Below are 20,908 nucleotides of genomic sequence, written 5' to 3'. Positions count from 1 at the left end.
ACTGTAATCGCAATCATTTTTCACAGTGGAAAGTGCCTATTAATGATGGACTGTTCTATATGTGAGTGCATTGTAAAGTCTCTGTCATGTAAAGGAATGTTTATTTAGCGTGTACTCTCTTCCTCCTGACGTCTGTACATCTGCTATTCTCTGTCACTCATGACATGAATCATCCAGCTGACAAAACACACTGATCAAAGTGTACATTGGGGATGATTTCACTGACAATGTTGGTGCAATGTAAACACTGGTAACTGCACGGATATGAATGTTGCTTCAAACTGTGTGGATGTCAAAGTGACTGGACTTTTTTTGCTTGGTGGATGATTTCAGGAGTCTTTTAGCCTGTAAGAGACCACCAAAATACAGTATTGACAACTGTTCACAAAAAACTCTCCCACTTTCTTCATAAGAGCTGATGAGGTCTGAGTATCATGCAGAAGTTGTTCCCAGCAACTTGTGTTAGTCTCACACACACACACACACACACACACGCATGCACGCACACACGCACACATTCTTCTACATCTATCTTTATGAGGACATTCATTGACACAATGCAATCTCTAGCCGCTTACCCTAACCTTACCCATCACAACTAAGTGCCTAACCCGAACCCTGACCCTAAACCGACCCTTAATCTGATTATAACCTTATCCCTAAAACCAAGTCTTGACCCTCAAACAGGCCTTTAAAGGGGTCTCAGAAAGTGCGGACTGGCCAACATGTCCTCACTTTACTCTCCTTGTCCTCACTCCAATGGTCTAAAACAACTGGTCCTCACAAAGATAGTTGTACAAGTACACACACACACACACACACACACAGTGCTTCTCCAGCCAGCTGCTCAATATTGCATTACACGACTGCACTGTCTAGGTATGCATTTATTGTTGAGTCCAAACAAAAGACTTCGTTATTATAACCCTTAAACTTTTTATATGCCATTCAAATGCTCAACGGCTCGATGTTTTCTCACCCAGCTTGTCTGATTATGTTGTTTTTCCCTCCGCTTTATGATACCATTCATGCATTTCCACAAGGAAACACCCTGCGCGACGATGAAAGACGCGAAATGCATGATGAAATATGCAGCAGTATGTCCTCTAAAATAGACCACTTTAAACAATAGACCTGGAACATGACCATTGTCCAGAAACCGCTCGTCCCGTACAGCCATGGGTGCTGGAGAGACTAACATCTGTTATATTAACACTGTATTTCAACGGTCCACTTTAGACATTATCCTAAAGTAACTTTGCAACTACGTCAACTTTTTCTACTAACCCGAACCCTAAACTCACAGTTTACTAATATAATGAGAGTTAGTTGGCATGTAGTTGCAAAGTTACTTGTAGTTTGTAGAATGTCTACCATTAAACGCTTATTTGAGTGTAACTCATATGATATATATTCAATTATGAATACATTTTTTAACACTTTTTAATGTTATATTTCCAGCAGCTTTGAGCCTGAGCGTTCACTACACCATCAGGACATGAACGCCTGGAGCCTGCAGGAATACAGCAGCTTCAGTCGCAGCAGGACAGTTGTGCTGTTAATAATAACCTCTGCTCCTCACCTTGGTATTTCCTCCTATTCTGGAATGCGAGTCCGTAATTATGATCCAGAAAACCGCTGTGACCTGAAAAACACTATATGGAGGGAAAAGAAAAACACTCCAGTCGGCAGCGTGACTCATAAGAAAAATATCAATCGTTTCATTTTTTATGATGGTCATAATAATATCAAAATGCAGCGATGAATGAATGAATGAAAAGGAATTCCACTCTAAAAAAGTAATCAATTACTATAGCTAATTACATCTTCAACAGTGTAATTAGATTAATGTACTAATTATTCTCTCTAAAAACTATTGGATTACTTATTACTAATTATGAATTCCATATCAACCTCAACCAGTTGAACAATACAAGAGTCGACTCGAAACTGCGCTTTTGATTCTTTTAAATAAACAATATAAAAGTGCATAAATTATTCTTGAACTGACCAAAATGTGTAAAGGGAGAAGGTTAAATGTTGATGTTAAATCCACTATTGTTTTATATAGAAGTTTTATACATCATTTAATTCAATTACAATCAGAAATAACTGTAATTGAACTACAGAAACATTAAGAGGAATCCCTTACTTTACTTTTTCAAGGGAAATGTAATTAAATTACTGTAATTAGATTTTAGGCCTTAATTACAACCAACACTGCATGTGATACCATATTGTTTTGGACATCCAGTTCCATATTCTTTGAAGCACTGCTTAGTGTAATCTGAGAACAATGGCACATGAATATGGTAATCAATATCATGGTGTATCATAGTATGGTAATACCATCTCTGATACATCGCTGTACCATAGTACATGAGCTGGACGTCAGTCAGTGTAGATTTTTGTTAATAGATTGAATTAGATTTTATTGTTATATTTTCTGTTTTCATTTTAGATTTATGTGTAGTTGAAATGTAATTTTATATAAAAAAAAATAGCCTAATAACAAAGACACTTGTTAGCAGCATGACTCAGATGAAACAATATCAATCATTTTATTTGTATTTTAAGATCATAATAATATCAAAATACAGCTATGAATGAATTAATGAAACGTGAATAACTGAATTCAATTCCTACACTAACAAAAATTACATGTATAACTGTAATACCATATTGTTTTTGGACATACACCATACAGTATATTCTACTGTTGAGAGTCATCTTAAAACAATGGCACACAAGTACAGTAATCAATACCATGACATATCATAGTAGGTAATACCATCTGATACATCACTGTACCATAGTACTGCAACACGGGTAGTGACTAGTGAGCTGGACATGTCATGGCAGTGTTATCATTGATATAGCCCACTGTTATATTAAACTGTCCTGAGAGGTTTACTATTTCTGGATAATATATTTCAATTAGATTTTTTGTTATATTTTCTGTTTTAATTTTAGATTCATGTTTAGTTTAGTCTATTTTATTTTAGTACTATTATTATTATTATTATAAAAAAATAAAAATAGCCTGATAAAATCCCAATCGCATCAGCTTGTCATGTTTGGTAGACAGTTCATGTGTGTGCGAGTTCAAGTGTGTGTAGTTAGGCTGCTGGCGGTGTGTGTGAGGCTGTGCTGCCACAGAAGGCTGTCTATGTAGTCAGCACAGACTCTAGTGTGTGTAGTGTACTGTAGCATAGACGCTGTGTGTGAGACACGGTGAGAGTGTGTGTTCGCGTGAAACGCCAGCAGGGCAACAAACACACGGGCGGACGCAGTAAGTTATTGAACTTATTAAACTATGTAAAGCACTTTTGTATTTCAGATATGTTATTTTCCTTCTTACAAACACGGAGGCATTATGTTTTAATCTTCATTTATACTATGGAGTTACAAACAGTCTCGCGAGCCTTATTGGAAGTTGAATATATTTTATGTCATCACTGCATTAGGAAGTATTAGTCTACATTTTCATTTCGATATGCTGCTATGAAACGTTGTGTTCATTTTTTGGTTTTTAGAGACGGTTAATCATGTGATGCGAGTGTTTATGTGCAGCCGGAAGCATGTATGGTTGTTGTTATAATATAGCTGTGATTTGATGACGAATGGATGAAATAGCTGACGTGTTTCTCAATTAACCCGTTTCAGATGAAACGCCCTTTGCGATATTTTACTTGGCAATATTTTACATCCGATAAAGATCTGAACACAGAGTCTGTTTTGTGCTTCATAAATCTATAATTAGGCTAACATTCTTAATAAATCTTGAACGCTTGCCAACTTGTTTATGTTTTGAATAGCATGCTACTCATACTTGGAGTGTAGTATTTAGTAGCCTATAATAATAATGCATGTAAAACTGCAGTGTGCTTGACCAGACCCGACTGTTGAGATGAATGATGTCAACTGCAGTCCTTATATGTGCTCCAGGACTGAAGCTATTTCATTAAACTACTGCATTTTAAATTGTGAGATCACTTGAAAAGTGTATGTTTATCTTTGCATGCTGTTCATAGGCTATATCAGGAAGCAGTATAGCCTATGTACAGTGTGCTGTGCAGTATGCACTTTATTTAAAACTTTCTTAAAAGTCAGCATTGAAATGGAAGTTGTGACAGTCTTTTCTCTTCTATTGTGACGTGGTGAAACGGCTTCTCAAACAAGAACAAATGTACGGCGGGGCTTGATTTTGTCCGTGGGTAAATGATTGGATGGCTGTGGTTTGCTATTGGTGGATCTCATGTGAGTGACATCTTCAGAAAAGATAAGAGAAGAGATGTCGCTGCAAGAAGGGGAAGTTATCTTGATTTAAAGATTAGGACTCATGAATAAAATAAATAAATAATGATGTGCATGGATACATAATTTATTATATGAAGAGTTCAGATGCAAAAGCCTCTAAGTGCCATCTGAAATTTTCCTCTAGAATGATCATTTTTATAAAGCTTGTGTATTTAAGTTGACAATTAATAGGTAATTTGCATTGCCATTTAAGTGAAATTATTGAACTTAAATATACAAGCTTGATAAAAATTATCATTCTAGAATAAAATTCCACGGGGCACTTGAGGCTTTTGCATCTGAACTCTTCATATACACTGCAATTTTTTTGAGAGAGATGCTAATGGTCCTGTCCGATTCAATGATCTATGCTAAGCTATGCTAAAAGTGATGCCGCCAAACCCGTAGATCGGCTGAATGGATTAGAAAACGGTAAAACTCAACTGTTTAACTCTGGGGGAGTTGTAAAATGAGCCTATTTCCAAAAAAAAGTGGAGTATCCCTTTAAATTTATTAAAAACGCTGGAGCGTCAAATAATTTTTATGCATATATTTTCTTCTTGCAATGACTGGTGGGTAATTTTCTCTCTCCGCTTCCTGTGAAGTGATGTATCGACGCTCCCTTATTCCCCATTCGCAGTGCCCTTTAGACTGAACATGTGCGCTCCCTTCAGATCGGAATCTCATTTGGTGGAAGACACTGTGATGTTCACTTCGCAGGACATTTACTGTGTATTAGAACACACTTCCAGACTTTGCTGAAGTAAACTGTGTGATATACTGGATGCGAACTGTATAGCATGTCTCAGCAGCCAGTGTGAGTTGATGTGGTGCAAAGCCCCAGACGTGAGGCAACTTCTCTGCCTGCATTGCTGGGCTAGATAGGAATGTGTGGTTTTAATTTTTTTTTTTTTTGCTCGTCAGACAACCTTTGAAAAGGCCATAACAAAGACTGAGAACTCAGATATCTTGCATTGCTTTCCCAAAGCTGTGATTGGTTCAGGAAGCAGGAAGGTGAATCTGTCTGCATTCCTGATCATTACAGAGCCTGTGTTAAAGGAAGAGGTCACTTAAAAATAAAAGAAATCTGTCATCATTTACTCACCCTCAAGTTATTCCAAACCTGTATGAGTTTCTTTCTTCTTCTGAACACAAAGGAAGATGTTTTGAAGAATGTCGGTAACCAGACAGTTGTTGGACCCCATTGACTTCCATAGTATTTTTTTTCCTACTATGGAAGTCAATGGGGTCCAAAAATTCTCTGGTTACCGACATTCTTTAAAACATCTTCCTTTGTGTTCAACACAAGAAAGAAAAGAAGAGTAGGCTAAATGATGACAGAATTTTCAAGTGAATCTCTCAGTGAGCTATTCCTTTAAGTGTGTCTGGCTTTGTCCTCCGCGAAACACTGTTCATACTGGTTTCTGTCATGCTGTGGTTATATTCTTCCTCCGAGAGCCGTCTCGCATTCTCAAACCCTTCATTCTTCAGCTGTAAGTGTTACTTGCCGCCGGTTCACTGAAGCATGTTCTCGGTCAGAGCCGTTCCTGGAGAACCGTGTGGTTTGGACGCCATTGGTTAAAGTGATGTCAGGACAAAAATGCCTCAGCAATGTCTGTGGGAGGCTGTTTGCTCATGGCCTCCAAGCATTTGACTATTGTGCTGAATGAATCTTGATTATTTTTAATGATATGCCATGCCTCTCAGGATAGACCGTGAGAGGAAGTATTCAGCGCTGTATTGAAGACACCACAGACTGAAGTGTCTCAAGGTTGGCTTCTACTCTGATTCCCTAACTAATATTCCTCAGGCCTGTTGTGTCTCTCCGCCTCCTCTAGTGGGCGTATAACTAATGGTCTTGAATGATAATGAAAAAAAAATCTGTTGGCCTCTTAGTGTTTTGACTGTTCGGGAAGTCCAGATGGTTCCACCCCAGTTCTGCCACATTTTCCCCTCATAAAAGCCACCAAACTTTGAGTCTTGAAATGCAACAGCGCTCCAAGAAAAGCCTGTAAAAACGGGGACCGATGCACTGTGTGTTAATATGAAGGAATTTGTTCCGTATTGATTTTTTTACGTGTGTATTTTGAGTTGCACGGTGCACTATGTTGTGTTTTAGGGTTAAAAGAAAATGTCTGTAAACTTGGCAGAAAATTACTGGTGCCTTTTCTGTTTTCCAACAACATTTTTTTTTCTTACAGTGAATAAGACCTTTTTCCACTTGGAAAGAAGCATAAAATGCATTTTTACATGTTGTAAAGACATTGGCTGCGTCTGAAATCGCATACTCTCTTGAGTAGCTACTTTTTTTGAACACGTATTTTGTACGCGCTAAAAAGGTAATGGGTATGAATGTAATCTGGTTCTGCATTCTCCATGTTGTCATTATCATGTGACCTACCAGCGCGCTTCACTGCCGTTTATAAACATTAGCAACACATTATTAGCGGTCTGATAACGTAGTTAAGCCAAAGGCTAATCATATCAATTACCGTTATGTTTCTGACGTTGTAGAGAGCGATACATAAAACGCTTTACCATCCTGAGACAAGGACTTGTAGACGAGCCTGTATGATTCACTCTTCCTCTTCTTTTCTGGATCAGTTTCTGGGTCAAACATGGCTGAATTAAACCAGTTTAGCGAGTAGATCAGGTAATTCGAGCTGCTGCATTTAAACATGTCATTTTGATTCTTAAAGATCGAGCGTAGCGTCAGTTCTGGCAGGTCACGTTAGTCAAGCTCGCATCAGCTGATCCACGTCTACCTATAGGAATACGACGCCTATCACTGTATACATATGTAAGCTCCTTCAGTATTATCAGCAGCTGTCGCGTTTCTCAGGAGCTCATTACCCTCCTCCATCCCCAGCTCCTCCTGTCCAGTCAGCATGGCATTCAGATTCCCCTTGAATCAGAATAAATTCTCGAATTATGTTGTACTTTAAAATCTTGAATTAATGAAATCTGCAATACATTCATGTTGGTTCTGTTCTGTTTACCCTAAGTGGGGTTATTGCTGCTCTTATCCATGCTAGACTGCATGGACGCGCAGGGATTTCTTGCCCAGAACAGAACCATACCGCCAATCCAAACTGTATGCTAACTGTCAATCGTATTTGACGATAGTGGTCCTGACAGAAATTCGTTTTAAGGGATAAAATGATTGACTGCAGGGGGACTTTAATGCGAAACCTGACGGATCCAGTGAGAACTACGTGTAACAGAACAAACTTACAGTTAGACTAGATGTAAAAAATAAATAAAAATTCATTACTTTTAAGAGGCTTTTTGTTGTTTTTGGAACTTGACAGATGTGATCGCCATTGATTGTATGGAAAAGAGCAACGTGAACATTCTGCTAAACATCTCCTTTCGTGTTCCATATACAGTAAGAAAGAGAGTTGTATGTTTGGGACGACTTGACGACAGCAATTTCAGACCGGTAGTCTGTCTTTTTTATGTGGTTTTGTAGTACTTCACTGGTTTATTCATGCTTTATGATCTGTGATAACCCGGTGGAGGCTGTAGACTAAACATGCTCTGACTACACAATCCTGCATTCACCTCTAATGTCCGGCCTTGTGAATCTGAATCTTGTGAATATCGTTGCTCTTTTCTTGGCTGGACTTCATGTTCCTTTCTTTTCTTCAGTGTTTAAGTTCTCCCTCGATTGAATGCTAGGAGGGGGTCATATCAACAATCAGCTATTCCTTCCTCTAATTTGTTGTGTGACTCTGAATCCCATTGGCATTGCTCTAAATATACTGCAGATTGCTTTGATATGTCTTCATGATGTTGTTTTGAAACGGTAGGCTACATTTCACATCACTCTGTTGGTAAATTTGACCACTTTGAATGGGACTGGTTAAAAGCTCATGTTACGTAAAGCCGTTAGGGGTGAACATGTTTGCGTGAAGTGTCAGGTTTACTGTGCCACCACTTGTACTGAATGTTTTTGAGAGAATGTCCCGTTTCAACATTTATTTTGCTTAAAGAATTGTGAGAGTTTTGACGATTTAATGATAGTTAAGAACATTTCCCTCACAAATTATTTTGTTTTTACTGTAATGCATGTTTTTTACTAGTAATTATTAGTAGTTCTTATTTTCTGTGGTGATCCTTATTTTCATTACTGTAATCATTTTTTTTTATTTTTTTTTTTAAATACTATTGTGAATTTTTATTTTATTCTAATCTGCATTAATAGCCTAATCCACAAAATACGTCAGGGATCAAATTTGTATATCACAGAATGAATAATTTATTTATCAAAGTAACAATATACAATATAAAAGTAATAAAATACAAATAAAACAATCCAGTTATAGGAATGTTACAATGTTTTGAATTTAAATACTTCAAATAGCCTGCTACAAAACCAGCAGCCATCTTATATCGCATTATTATCGCATATCGCATTTTTCTTCAGTATCGCGCAGCCCTAGTTTGCACTGAAGTAGACCTTTGTTCTGCTGCTTTACCATTGTTTCCTCTGGCAACAAAATGCCAGCAAGTTTCAGCAACTGTTGAGAAGAACAGAGATGAGAGAGCTTTATAATCTTAGTTGCTGTTTTGCAATGGTGGAATTTGAGGATCCAACACAACTGTGTTCTCCAGCTGTTAGGGGGATTTTTCCTCTTGAATCTGAATGTTCCTGATCTTCAAGATCCGACTTGTTTAACAGGTGTTGTGTTGTGTTGTAACCTGAGCTTCAGGAATGCCAAAATCAGGAATTCCTCTGTGGTCTGGCAACACATTTACACATTCATAATGAAAGGAACCTTTCACTTGTGTCGAGAAATGTATGCAATGTGAGCAGGGCTCCTGTAAAACCTTTTATTTTTGAATGATGTTAGTCACGATTGTTTTCAAAAGGGTTTTATAAACGCGTCATCCATTGGCTATGGTTGGACAAACGGATAGTCCCGCCCCCGGATCATGCCATTGGTTGAGCAGTTGTTGTGTCTGGTCTGGATGTTTTGCACCACAATGTTTTCGCTTTTCGGAAATCAACTGATGATTTGCTTGTCTCATAATAAAATATTTTAACAATCCTTAATATTACACACACATCTACATAGAATAGAGGCTCGTTAGAAAACATGCATGTGACGACATTTAATTTTCTGCAAAATGGTATAACATTGCTTCCTCCATGTTTTGTGACACTTTCAGAGTGAAATGCCCAGCATGATCAGTTTAATCTGTGAATCTGGCAATGTTTTATGTTGGTTGTACGTATCATGGCAGTTCAGAAATTAAGTGTTGAGTGAGTGGCACTGCAAGGTTAATGATCTCAAAACTAAACCCGACCCTAAACCTAACCGATAGTGTTAGCAAAAGCCAAGACAATGAAGCAACAATGCCATTTTAGCTTGCCTCTACAAGTGTCTGAGCTCTTTTATCTTGAGTCGTGACTCATGTTTCACGGGACTCGTACCCGTGTGTAATATTGTACTAGGTGAGCTACCGAGCAAGTTTACTATGGGAGAAAAGATGCATATGGAACTGGTTATGTGATGCTAACATCAAAATGTATTAGTTTACCAATCATGCGCGTGGTAAAAGGCCATAACATAGTATTTTATAATGAATCGCATTTAAAAAAAGTCTTTATTTATCAATGATCTGCTCCTGTGAAAATGATTAGAAGATGTTGGTGTTTTACGGTCTCTACTGTTCATTTCAGCTGGAAACTGCATATGTATAGATAAGCTTTTGGAGTTTTGTAAAAATGTAAAGGCATGTTTTTCCAATAAGCCTAGGTGGTATCTCTATATGTAAATGAGATCTGGTATGATTAGCTAACCTTGTATTGTGAAATACAACATAGTTCACACTTTTTCCTCAGGGTGCGGCCAAGTTTCTGCTGAAAAGGCATTGGTATGTAAATGTGAGTGGTTATATGTTAATGAGCGTATGTTTCTGCTGCCGTGCAACTTGTCCCAGGTCATGAGAGCTGTGCTCTTACTTTTCATAGAGACTCATGTTTTCATGAAATGGGCAAAAAAGGAGCTCTTGGGACAAAATATGTGGAGGTGGGCTATCTTAACTTGGGGGCCCTGGCAAATGCATAGCAGTTCGCTAAAACCCAGACCCATTTATAACCCACATGCAACTTGTGCTTTAGGCTATGAGAAATAAGATGATGCACTTCCAAATTTGATGAATTTAATGCTGAACTGAAACAGTAAGAGTTTGTTTCGAGGTCATCACGCCCTCATTTAAGGTCTGTCTCTGTGAATGTTCTGTTATTTATCATGTGGCCCGTTTCCTTAGCAAATGAATGAGTCTTTGTTACGTTACCCGCTCAGCCGTCCTTGAAATTAGTTTACCACTGATAGACTGTGGGAGGATATTACAAAATGTTTTATTTATTTTCGCAGCCAAATGGCAGCAGTTTTTGCGCTGACTGTATGTGATTTTTTTTTTAACTAACATAAAAGCACAACCTGTTTATTTGAACAGTCTTTCTGCTTGAACATGCAAAGATATCACATGTTCGGCATGTGTTTCCAAGTGATTCAGTGGAGTGATTCAGCATATGTCTGTCCACACTGTTATTTTTTTCCCCTCCGGTAGCGACTTTTTAAAGCAACAGGATGTTTTAAGGTGAGTGACGGTATGCGGATTTGAGAGATGCATTGAACTTTTCCCTGCCCCTTTTCTCTCTCGTGACTTTATTGCATTACTCTGTACATCTGGGATGGAAACGTTGGTAGTAAAGAAAAAAAGCAAAGCATGCACGCTTTCCCCTCCCCCTCTCCTTCTCGCCTACCGATCCCTCCTCCCTCTCCGACGGACACGCCGACCGCGTCTCCCATAGCCTGTCAGGAAGTGTTATGACTTGCTGCCTAGGTCTTTGTGAGGCAGGCAGGAATGCTGGTGTTTCAGATTAGCCTTGAAGGGTGTGGAGCGAGCACTGCCTCTTCTGCTGCGACCGCTGCTGCCTACAGACCCATTCTCTGCACGCATCCCAACGGTTTGTCTCTCTTTTTCTCTTTTTTTTTTTTTTGCTGCTTCTCCTCTCCTGTTCATCTCACACTCTCTCATTAACGTTATACACTGGGGAAAAGCAGTCTCTGTTTGTCTGTCTGTCTCTTTTCCCAGCTGCTCTGCCAACAGCACAACATCTGTGAAAGACGTCTGTTGTTTGAGTCCACATTTGTTGCCTCTGTTTGCAGCTTTGGAGCGAAAGAAGCAGTTTTTGGGTAACTGGTCGTGTTAACTAAGCTTTTCTTTTTTTTTGCATCTCGTCAGACTGGTAAATCCATTTTGTGTGGTGGAGCACATGCTCCGCTTTGTGTTTTTCAATCAAAACCCCAAGAAAGCAATTCTGTGGCTGTTTTTCCTTTGCTTTTGCTTTGTAACTTAACACTGCATAATGGTTTTGACTTTGTTCAATCACTCGTGCAGTGTTGGCAGTCCTCAGAGACTCTGAAAATCTAGTGACTAGACAGGATTCTCTGGTTGCTTAGATTTGTGCATGACTCAGTCCCATGAGGTCAAACTGCTCCTCACTCATTTGGGAAGTAAACAAACCTTAGTCAAATTAGACTTGATCTATGCTTGGATTGTGATGAAGGTTATCAAAGCGTGAATTGATTCCAGCTGATGATTCAATAAAGGTATGTAGCACACAGTACTGTGTCCGTGAAAGGGATGCCACAAGGGTGGAGATTTGGCCCGTTTGTGTTTTGTGTTTTTCTTAAAAATTCCAGCAAAGTTTCTGTGTTGGCCTTCGGAATAGCTGAAAGATGACATCAAATGTAGACCTTGAGACAAATTGAGTCCAGCGCTGTCTTTAAGAGTTATTCAAACAATAAACAGTTTAACCATTATGTAACATTGGCATGCCATTGACTCCTTTTAGAGCATTTTTAGAAGTCTCTAACTTTATGCTGTCCCACTGGGGTGTGGTTGGACAGCTGGCACCGCTAATGACATAACTAACTGGTTGAAAAAAAGCACGAGCTGGATTGACGACGATGTTGACATGCGCTGCGGGTGTGTCCTGAATCATCATGAGTGCTTGTAAGGTAGTGGCTAATAGGAAGATGTGTCTCGGGTTGCTTGAAGTGCTGCAGTGCTGTGATCGCTGCCCGTAAGAGCAGATCTCAGGTCAGCGTGTGCAACGGAGGCTGGAACGCTGCATCTGTTCTCGGTTCAGCTGCTGTGGGTGGACTCTGCTCAACAGGTTTTATTTTGTTGTGGCCTCGATTCAAACGGTACGTCAACATAGTGTGTTCATTGCTGCTCACTGACACATTGGGCCAATGCCATAATACTGCATTCAGATGGACGATATTAATTATTGTTATATCCTGGACAAATATTTACCATGGTTTTAGTGTATTGTGTTTAGTGTTTTACTGCTTATTGTGTGTTTGGATGATAAGGTTTATGTTCTTTAATGGCATTGATGGTTCAATAAAGAACCGTTAAAGGGATGAAAATAGAAAAAAAATGGAAATTCTGTCATCATTTATTAAGCCTTGTTTTGTTCCAAACCTGTATGAGTTTCTTTCTTCTGTTGAACACTATGGAAGTCAATGGGTGTCGTCAACTGTCTGATTACCCACATTCTTTAAAATATCTTCTTTTGTGTTCAACAGAAGAGAGAAACTCATACAGGTTTGGAGCAACTTGAGGGTGAGTAAATGAATTTTAGTGTTTAGTGTATTACTGCTTATTGTGTGTTTGGATGATAAGGTTTATGCTATACTCGTATATGTAAAGTTCTTTATTGGCATTGATGGTTCCATGAAAGAACCTTTAACATCAATGGAACCTTTGCAATGCATAAAAGGTTCTTTATAGTAGAAAAGTGTTCTTATTAGGCTAGATTAATAAAATGATCTTCACACTAAGAAAAAGGGCTCTTTTATGAACTGTTCTCTGAAATGTTCTTTGGGGAACTCAATTGGTTCTTATTTTTAAGAAGGTAGTTTGGTCCTCTTTCACAATTAAACAAAAACAGACCGACTGTAGCACAGTTCAGTATAGACTGCATCTGGTGTTCAGATCTGAACACATCTATCATAACTCAGAGATAAAATAACACATTGATCTTCCAAAGAAACACGTCCAGGCTTTGACTTTTGGCTGTGGATTAGACTCTTTTAGTTGATCTTTTTTTGGTTTTCTACCATTTTTCAATGTGCAATAACTGGATATGTGACTCTTTGCTCGTTTTTTTTCCAGTCGACTCTGCAGTTGACTAAACACAAAAACTAGCCTAGTCATTTAAATAAATGAAGTAGTGTTTCAATCATTGTCTTGGCAAAGAACCATGTGACTGCACTGCTTGCATTACAGTCAGGTTACATTCAAAAGGACTTGACGCGCCCTCTCGAACATAAGTTTTGCCCAAATATAGTCTGCTCTTGTTTCATACTTGATAGACGTTTGCATGTCGTTTGCATGTCTTATCATCTTACTGTACAATCCCACTTCCAGGTTTCTCTTGCGCCATTGTGCATTTACCACAATTTGGAAGTCCACACAATAAAGTTTTTGTCTTCTCTCCATAGAAGGACACACTTTATTCGACTGAGAGAGCTTCGGGTTGTTCTTCGGGGAGATGGCAGGAAAGATATCTAAAGATGAGCTGGAGGAGTTGCGGGAGGCCTTCGGGAAAGTCGGTGAGTGTTCTTCCTGTCCAACCAGTTTTGTCTACTATAATCACAACTTGGCATGCCGCCCGACCGCAAAGGTGTCCTTTTTCCTTTACGTATCTTGTGATTTGTCTTTGTTTTCTCTGCATGGATGAAAACAGCTAGCCTACATCGCTGTGCAAAGCCTAATTTAGGATCTACTTTCAAATGTCTCATTTGGCTTCTAGTTTTAAATGCCATTGATGAGGAAACTCTAGATGTTTGTTTTTGTGTGTGTGATGGCCTAATTGTTTTGTAACGTTGTTATCTCTCCCCCTGACTTCATGTGCAGCGTGTTTCTTTAAAGTCTGGATTGTTATTGCTCAGAAAAACATCTGGGTTTTTCATTTGAGTTCATGAAGTTTTTGGCATAACCTGTTGCCTGGCTTTTAAACTGTCCTCATGGACTTTTGTCTCCAAAACCAACCAAGTGTTTACTGTCACGTGTGTGTGTGTGTGTGTGTGTGTGTGTGTGTGTGTGTGTGTGTGTGTTCCAAGTCCTATTCAAATTAAATCTTTTGTATAAATATTTGAATAAGACTTGGATCTATTAACAAGTAATTGGTTTAGTTTATTTGCTAGCATTAGGATAACTGTGCACTGAATATTTGCCATATTTTGCACTCTGAAAGTGTCAGCTTAAAGGGTTAGTTCACCCAAAAATGAAAATTCTGTCAGTAATTACTCACCCTCATGTTGTTCCAACCCTGTAATACCTTCGTTCATCTTCGGAACACAAATCTCACTCCTCCATAGACTTCTAGGTGACCGAAACTTGCTGGCCCAGAAAAGTTATTAAAGAGATCGTTAATATAGTCCAAGTGGCTACAGTGGCTCAATCTTAAGTATATCAAGCGACGAGAATACTTTTTGTGCGCAAAAAACAACAAAAATAACGACTTTATTCCACTATTCATTTCCTTCTATCTGGGCCTCGAGTCTTTTCACGTAGTGTTTTTGCGCAGCGCATCTGTGTTGTACGTCACACGCATCACACATGACCAGCGTCGGCCAATAGTGAGCCTACGTGGTGACGTGCAACACAGACGCGCTGCGCAAAAACACTACGTGAACTAACTCGAGGCCCAGAGAGAAGGAAATGAATAGTGGAATAAAGTCGTTATTTTTGTTTGTTTTTGCGCACAAAAAGTATTCTCGTCGCTTGATAAACTTAAGATTGAGCCACTGTAGTCACTTGGACTATATTAACGATCTCTTTAATACATTTTCTGGGCCAGCAAGTTTCGGTCACCTAGAAGTCTATGGAGGAGTGATCCAGCTCTCAGATTTAATAAAAAATATCTTAATTTGTGTTCCGAAGATGAACGAAGGTATTACGGGGTTGGAACAACTTGAGGGTGAGTAATTACTGACAGAACTTTCATTTTTGGGTGAACTAAACCTTTTAAAAAAGTCTCTTTTAAGCCCGGGACACACCGAGCCGACGGTCGGGCAGTTTTTAATGCGTCGGCCGACAAAGTTTCCTCAATTTGTTTCCGCACGGTTTCACACAGATTCGACATGTTGAATCAACGTCGGTGAAAGAGGGAACTCTGATTGGCTGTTCAGCTTAGTGAACGAGTCAGTGCATGAGAATAATAGCAAAACAGCGAGCAAAGAAGTCAAAACGGTACAGATTGAAGGCTGTTCTAATGTTACGTCATCTTACCTGAGTGTTCTTGGCGAATATTTCAATATTAACATGAGCGGAGTGGAATAAAGAAAGAGTTTAGCAGGACTGATATTCAAAACGGTTAGCACACTGCTTTGTTTATGGTGTGTGTATCTGCAGTGTCGGTTTCCCTTTTTAAATGACGAATATATCTTCAGAAATAGACAATTGTCTCATTTACACGACAACACATTCGACAACATCGTCGGCTTTCATCAGCGCTGGTTCTTTGGTTAGTTCACCCACAAATTCTGTCACCATCTTAAGACTTTTGTTCATCTTCAAAACACAAATTAAGATATTTTAAATGATCTCTAAGATATTTTTGTCCTTCCAATGAAAGTTCATTCACCCAAAACTTTGAATCTTCAAAACGTTCATAAAGAGATCGTAAACCCATTAGAATCAAGCGGCTTAATTCATGATCACTTTATTTGATTAATAACAGGTATAATTTAGGCTTTTATTCACATATAAACATTGATCAACACACATACATAGAGCACAAGAAATATGGTCAACGGAAGCTCAAATGTACGCACAAGGACAATGATTGTTCTCACGGGTCAAGCAAGTACAGTTGAGATTTTTAGAAATTATTAGATATGATTAGAATTCAACTATGGAAAAATATTGCCACTATCGTACTGTACTGAGATACTAAGATACTTATATGACACTTAAATAACATGTTAAATCAGTAAAAATAGTATAAAAATGCTGTGTTTTCAATAGTTAAAAAATATATATAAAAAATACAGCCCAGCCAATGTCTCTAAAAAATGTGATTGGTTAGTTTAACTAAAATATTTAACTATATATATACTTACATAAATATTTCCATTTGATCTCTTTGTGTGCTTCAGAAGTAGAGTTGTTGAAGTGTTTTAGAAGACTAATGTCAGCCACTACCTGAGTTTGACTATTGCATAGAGTATGAGTACAGTATTAATATGGTATGCCTGTAGATTTACAAAAAGCAAGTCATTAAAGGGGTCATTTTGTTATTCTTCCAGTGGTGCACTTATGTTAGTATGATTTTTACATAAAAATGTCATAATTTAGAAAATAAAAGGCCATTTTCTGCCCTGATTTTAGCCTCTGACTTTAACGCTCTGTTTGAAGGGGTGTGTCTGCTGTGAGAATGTAAATGCCCACTGCTGTGATTAGCTAACAGCTTTGCATATGAAATGAGCATTACATGAGGAACTCTTTCAAACTTTTACTACGTTTCTTCTATTAGGCTACAGCTGTCGAGATTAGCTCATTTTGAAAAGTGTTGATTACAGCATTATATTAAGATCTCCTCTCATGGCATGAAAGGTTGCAGCGATGAGCACTGTAGCTGATGACAGACATGTTTGTTGAACGCATGAATGCAGTGATATTGTCATTGCAACTCAATTTCTGCACTCTCACGAATGTCTTCATCATAACTAACAGCGTAAACACCATGTAAATAAGAGATCTGTTGTGCAGTCTCTTGAATAGACCAGCTCCACCAATCATCGACCCGATCTCAGACTTACCCATCAACTGTAACAAGCCAACCAGAGAGGAAATCAAGAAAGCCATCACTCGGTTTGAAGGATGCGTAGGGGGCTGTTGTGCAGTGGAGTCAGCATCATTGATTATAACGGGAGTTTTGGCGAGAGTCCAGAACTCAGACACTGATAAACACGCACTGTTTGATTGACAGCTAAAGGGCGAGTTTTTTGATTGCATTCTGTATATTATTATGTAATTATAATTTAATCACAATTTAAATAACAGATTATTTTCATGCTGCTAAGAGAAACAATGCGAAGTTGAACATTTAGTCGCTTGATTTACTGACGCATAAACAGCAATAAACAATTTAAAGACAAATAACGTCTGACTGTACATGAATTATTACATATCAGAAATAATTGGCATTAGAATTAATACACGCTTCTGTCCAAAGCGACTTACAATTTAGGACTAAATTAAGCGAGTCATCGTGAAGAGGCAAAAACAACGCAAAAAGTGCTCAAAATACGAAGTTCAGGCATTGTTCAGAGTAGCATAAGCCTGATAAGGGAGGATTAAAGGAAAAGGAATTTTTTTTTTTTTTTTTTATAAAGGTTAAGTGCTCACGGAAGAGATGAGTTTTCAGCTGTCTTCTGAATGTTGTCAGGGATTCTGCACTCCGGATGAGGGTCGGGAGATCATTCCACCAGCATGGAACTGTGAATGAGAATGTTCTGGAAAGTGATTTTGTTGGTTCTCTGTGATGGATCCACGAGACGTCGCTCGTTGACCGATCGTAGGCTTCTGGTAGGGATGTAGACTCGTAGGAGGGAGCTGAGCCTGTGATAGATCTGTAAGCAAACGTCAATGCCTTGAACTTGATGCGAGCAGCGAGAGGTAGCCAGTGCAGAGAGATGAACAGAGGAGTGACGTGGGCACTTTTTGGCTCGTTGAAGACGAGACGAGCTGCAGCATTCTGAATCATTTGTAGAGGTTTAGTTGCACTTGATGGAAGTCCAGCCAGAAGAGCATTGCAGTAATCAAGCCTAGATATGACCAGGGCTTGATTAAGTTGTTGTGGCATTACTGTCAGGTCAATTTCTTACAGTAAAAGTCTGTTTTTAAAGCCTGTGCCGAAATGCGACTGATGTACCAAAGAATCCACAGTGAAATGTAACAAACAAACAAATGCTCTACTTAGACATTCACATAGTTGAATATAAATAACCACATTCATAGCATTAGGATCCTTTGTAAGGTAATGTTTTAGTCCAGTGAATCCTCTATGTTTCATCTCTCTAATGCACCAGTGGGCGGAGCCAAAGACGTGATGATGTAGAAGAAGGCGTTGATCTTCTTCTGCTGATGCGGTCTTTCGTCGTACTATTACGCCATAATGAGACAAAATACGAGTCATTTTCTGAGCTTGGATTCAATAAAAGCTGTTTTTGGACTAACAAGGATGTTTTGAGTTCTGAAACTTACAGGGTGTTTTTATAGTACAATGACATCTTATATGTCGAAAGATCAAGGAAAATTAGTTTTTTCAATTCATGACCCCTTTAAAGAGTATACTGCGATTTGGTGATCTTAGACTTCGGTCTATAAGTCTGGGTTTTGAAGTTTGTGGAATTTGGAGTTTTTTCTAATGGTCCTTGACGAGAATGTGGTTCAGACTGCATTTCTCCGTTTATCAGATTTCTCCCGTAGACTGGGCAGAACATTGGAGCCTAAATTGTTGCCCGTGTCCTGGTATTGTAATGCACATACTAGAAAAACCCCAGTGGCTGACAATTCTTAATGGTTATTTTCTAATGTTGTTTATTCTGTTTTAGTTTTTAGACACACATAACACAACAGCTCTGTTTCAAACCCAGTGCGCTGCCTATCTACTGTAGCGTTTCTAGTGGCTTCTTTCACCTCTGTGAAAAATCACTCTCGAAGTCTTGGAGTTGGCTTTAAGATGGCTTTATTTCTTTGTAATAAAGTCTAAGTTCCTATAGCTCTCCCCCAAGGTGGGGTCAATACATCTTATGCATTTTCAAACTCTGCACCAATATTGTTTATCAATTCTTCCATTTTTGGAAAAGTGGAACGAAAGGACTCAACCTATTTACATTAGAGGCCCCTGCTCATCCTACAAATATTCTTTAATGGGACGCACAGCTTACCATTTATATCATATATCTAATGGCAGAGCGAGAGACTCCAACATATGCAAACACATTCTAGTCTCTTACAGGCCTCTACACACTCACATACTCAGATACATGGTTATAATTCACATATTTAGATACATGATCATAATACTAGAATAAAAATGGCTATATTCAATTTTAAATATTTATATTATGAGTAAAAAAAAAAAATTCTAGACCTCGTTCTGGCCAGTATCTGTCATGTTGCGTGTCTCTTTTGTGGATAAGACAATACCAGAATGCTTTGCTTGAAGCTTAGTGAGAATGTTTGGTGTGGACTATGTTTTAGTCTTAAGCATAAATTCTATAAAATTAATATTTTCCTTACATTTTAGGATTTTAATTAAAGTGTATAGATCTATTTGTTTTTGTGTTGAAATGTTACATTGACATTTTAGGCTGCTTAAAACCTACTCGAGAGATGTTTTCACATTTCCAAAACATTTAATTTTACAGGTTTTCTCAAAGTTGCAGTTTGCTGTTGATAATTTTGGCTAATCAAACTATTTCAATTGCATGTCCTCTCTTTTTTTTTTCCAATGTTGTTGTAGTTTCTTAATATTTTTACGCTGTTGAATTGCAACGTTAACTAATTGCAACCTAAGTTAATGTTTTGTGCTTGTTGGGAAGAGGCAAGATGTTGCACCAAACCAATCATTTCCATTTCTCTTCATAGATTTGAATGGCAATGGCTTTATTTGTGACCATGAGCTCCACGATCTGTTCAAAGAGGCCAATCTGCCCCTGCCAGGGTACAAAGTCCGAGAGATCATCCAGAAACTGATGGAAGATGGAGACAAAGACAAGGACAACAAGATCAGCTTTGAAGAATTCCTGTCTGTAAGTGTCTACGAACTGTTCTGTTCCGTAATATCCCAAAATAATTCGAAACATCTACATACACATCCTAACTACGCTTAAAACTTGCTACACATAAACATCACTTTTCATTGTAGTGCTTTGAAAAAAAGAAAAAGTAGTTGCGTGATTCAATGCTTTGTTCAGTCCATAAACTTCATTTGCAAATCAAATGTTATTGTCGTGAGAAAACATTTACGTGATCACATATGCTGTTCTAAAATTGTACTGTGCAAGCATGACTTTAATGAATGAACATGTGCATCGTTTAGAGTGAGTTAAATGATTACAGTTAAAAGGTTTCTGCGTGATTAATAAATTAGACGGTTTAAGAGCGCTATGTGATGCTGTTTAGTTGGAACGGAATTTGAAACCCAACAATTTTTTTTTTAAAACATGCCATTTAAAGCTTAAAATCCCTGATTTGCATATTCAGCAGTAGCTTTCACCATATATGGACACCAGATAATACACTGCACTTTGAGATTAGCGTTTCAGTGCTGAATCCAGATGGCCTGTTCACCATTTCATCATTTTTAGTAATTAGTGGTACTAAAAGAATGATGAAATAATTACTGTGTGTGGATCTCATCCCATGTGCTACTGACATGATACCTTAAACCGTGCAGGCTGTTTGAGGAGAGTTGTGAAATAGGCCAGAAATTCCCACAAACTAGTGAAAAGTTTGGAATAACTAAGATTTTTTTATGTTTCTTATACTCACCAAGACTGCA

The 20,908-nt window shown here is 38.3% G+C and overlaps 1 protein-coding gene across 5 annotated transcripts in view; it reads left to right on the top strand.

Annotated features, from left to right (window-relative positions):
• Nucleotides 1–3,174: 3,174 nt before the first annotated feature.
• The window catches only part of pls3 (plastin 3 (T isoform)), a 32,174-nt gene continuing 14,440 nt past the window's right edge, over nucleotides 3,175–20,908 (top strand). Inside the window, exons 1-3 of one of the 5 annotated variants that reach the window (XM_084429991.1) lie at nucleotides 3,175–3,292; nucleotides 13,833–13,943; nucleotides 19,993–20,156. In XM_084429991.1, coding sequence (XP_084286117.1) covers nucleotides 13,883–13,943; nucleotides 19,993–20,156 — 225 coding nt within the window. In that variant the 5' untranslated portion in view covers nucleotides 3,175–3,292; nucleotides 13,833–13,882. Of the gene's footprint in view, nucleotides 3,293–10,794; nucleotides 10,912–11,085; nucleotides 11,282–12,358; nucleotides 12,528–13,832; nucleotides 13,944–19,992; nucleotides 20,157–20,908 lie in introns of those variants that run through there. The other 4 variants (XM_084429993.1, XM_084429990.1, XM_084429994.1 and 1 more) reach the window with 4 other exon arrangements.

The sequence above is a fragment of the Rutilus rutilus genome (genome assembly GCF_951802725.1).
Source record: "Rutilus rutilus genome assembly, chromosome: 14".
Lineage (NCBI taxonomy): Eukaryota > Metazoa > Chordata > Actinopteri > Cypriniformes > Leuciscidae > Rutilus > Rutilus rutilus.
The sequence above is the reverse complement of the archived record's forward strand: the minus strand, read 5'-3'. Positions and strand labels throughout refer to the sequence as shown.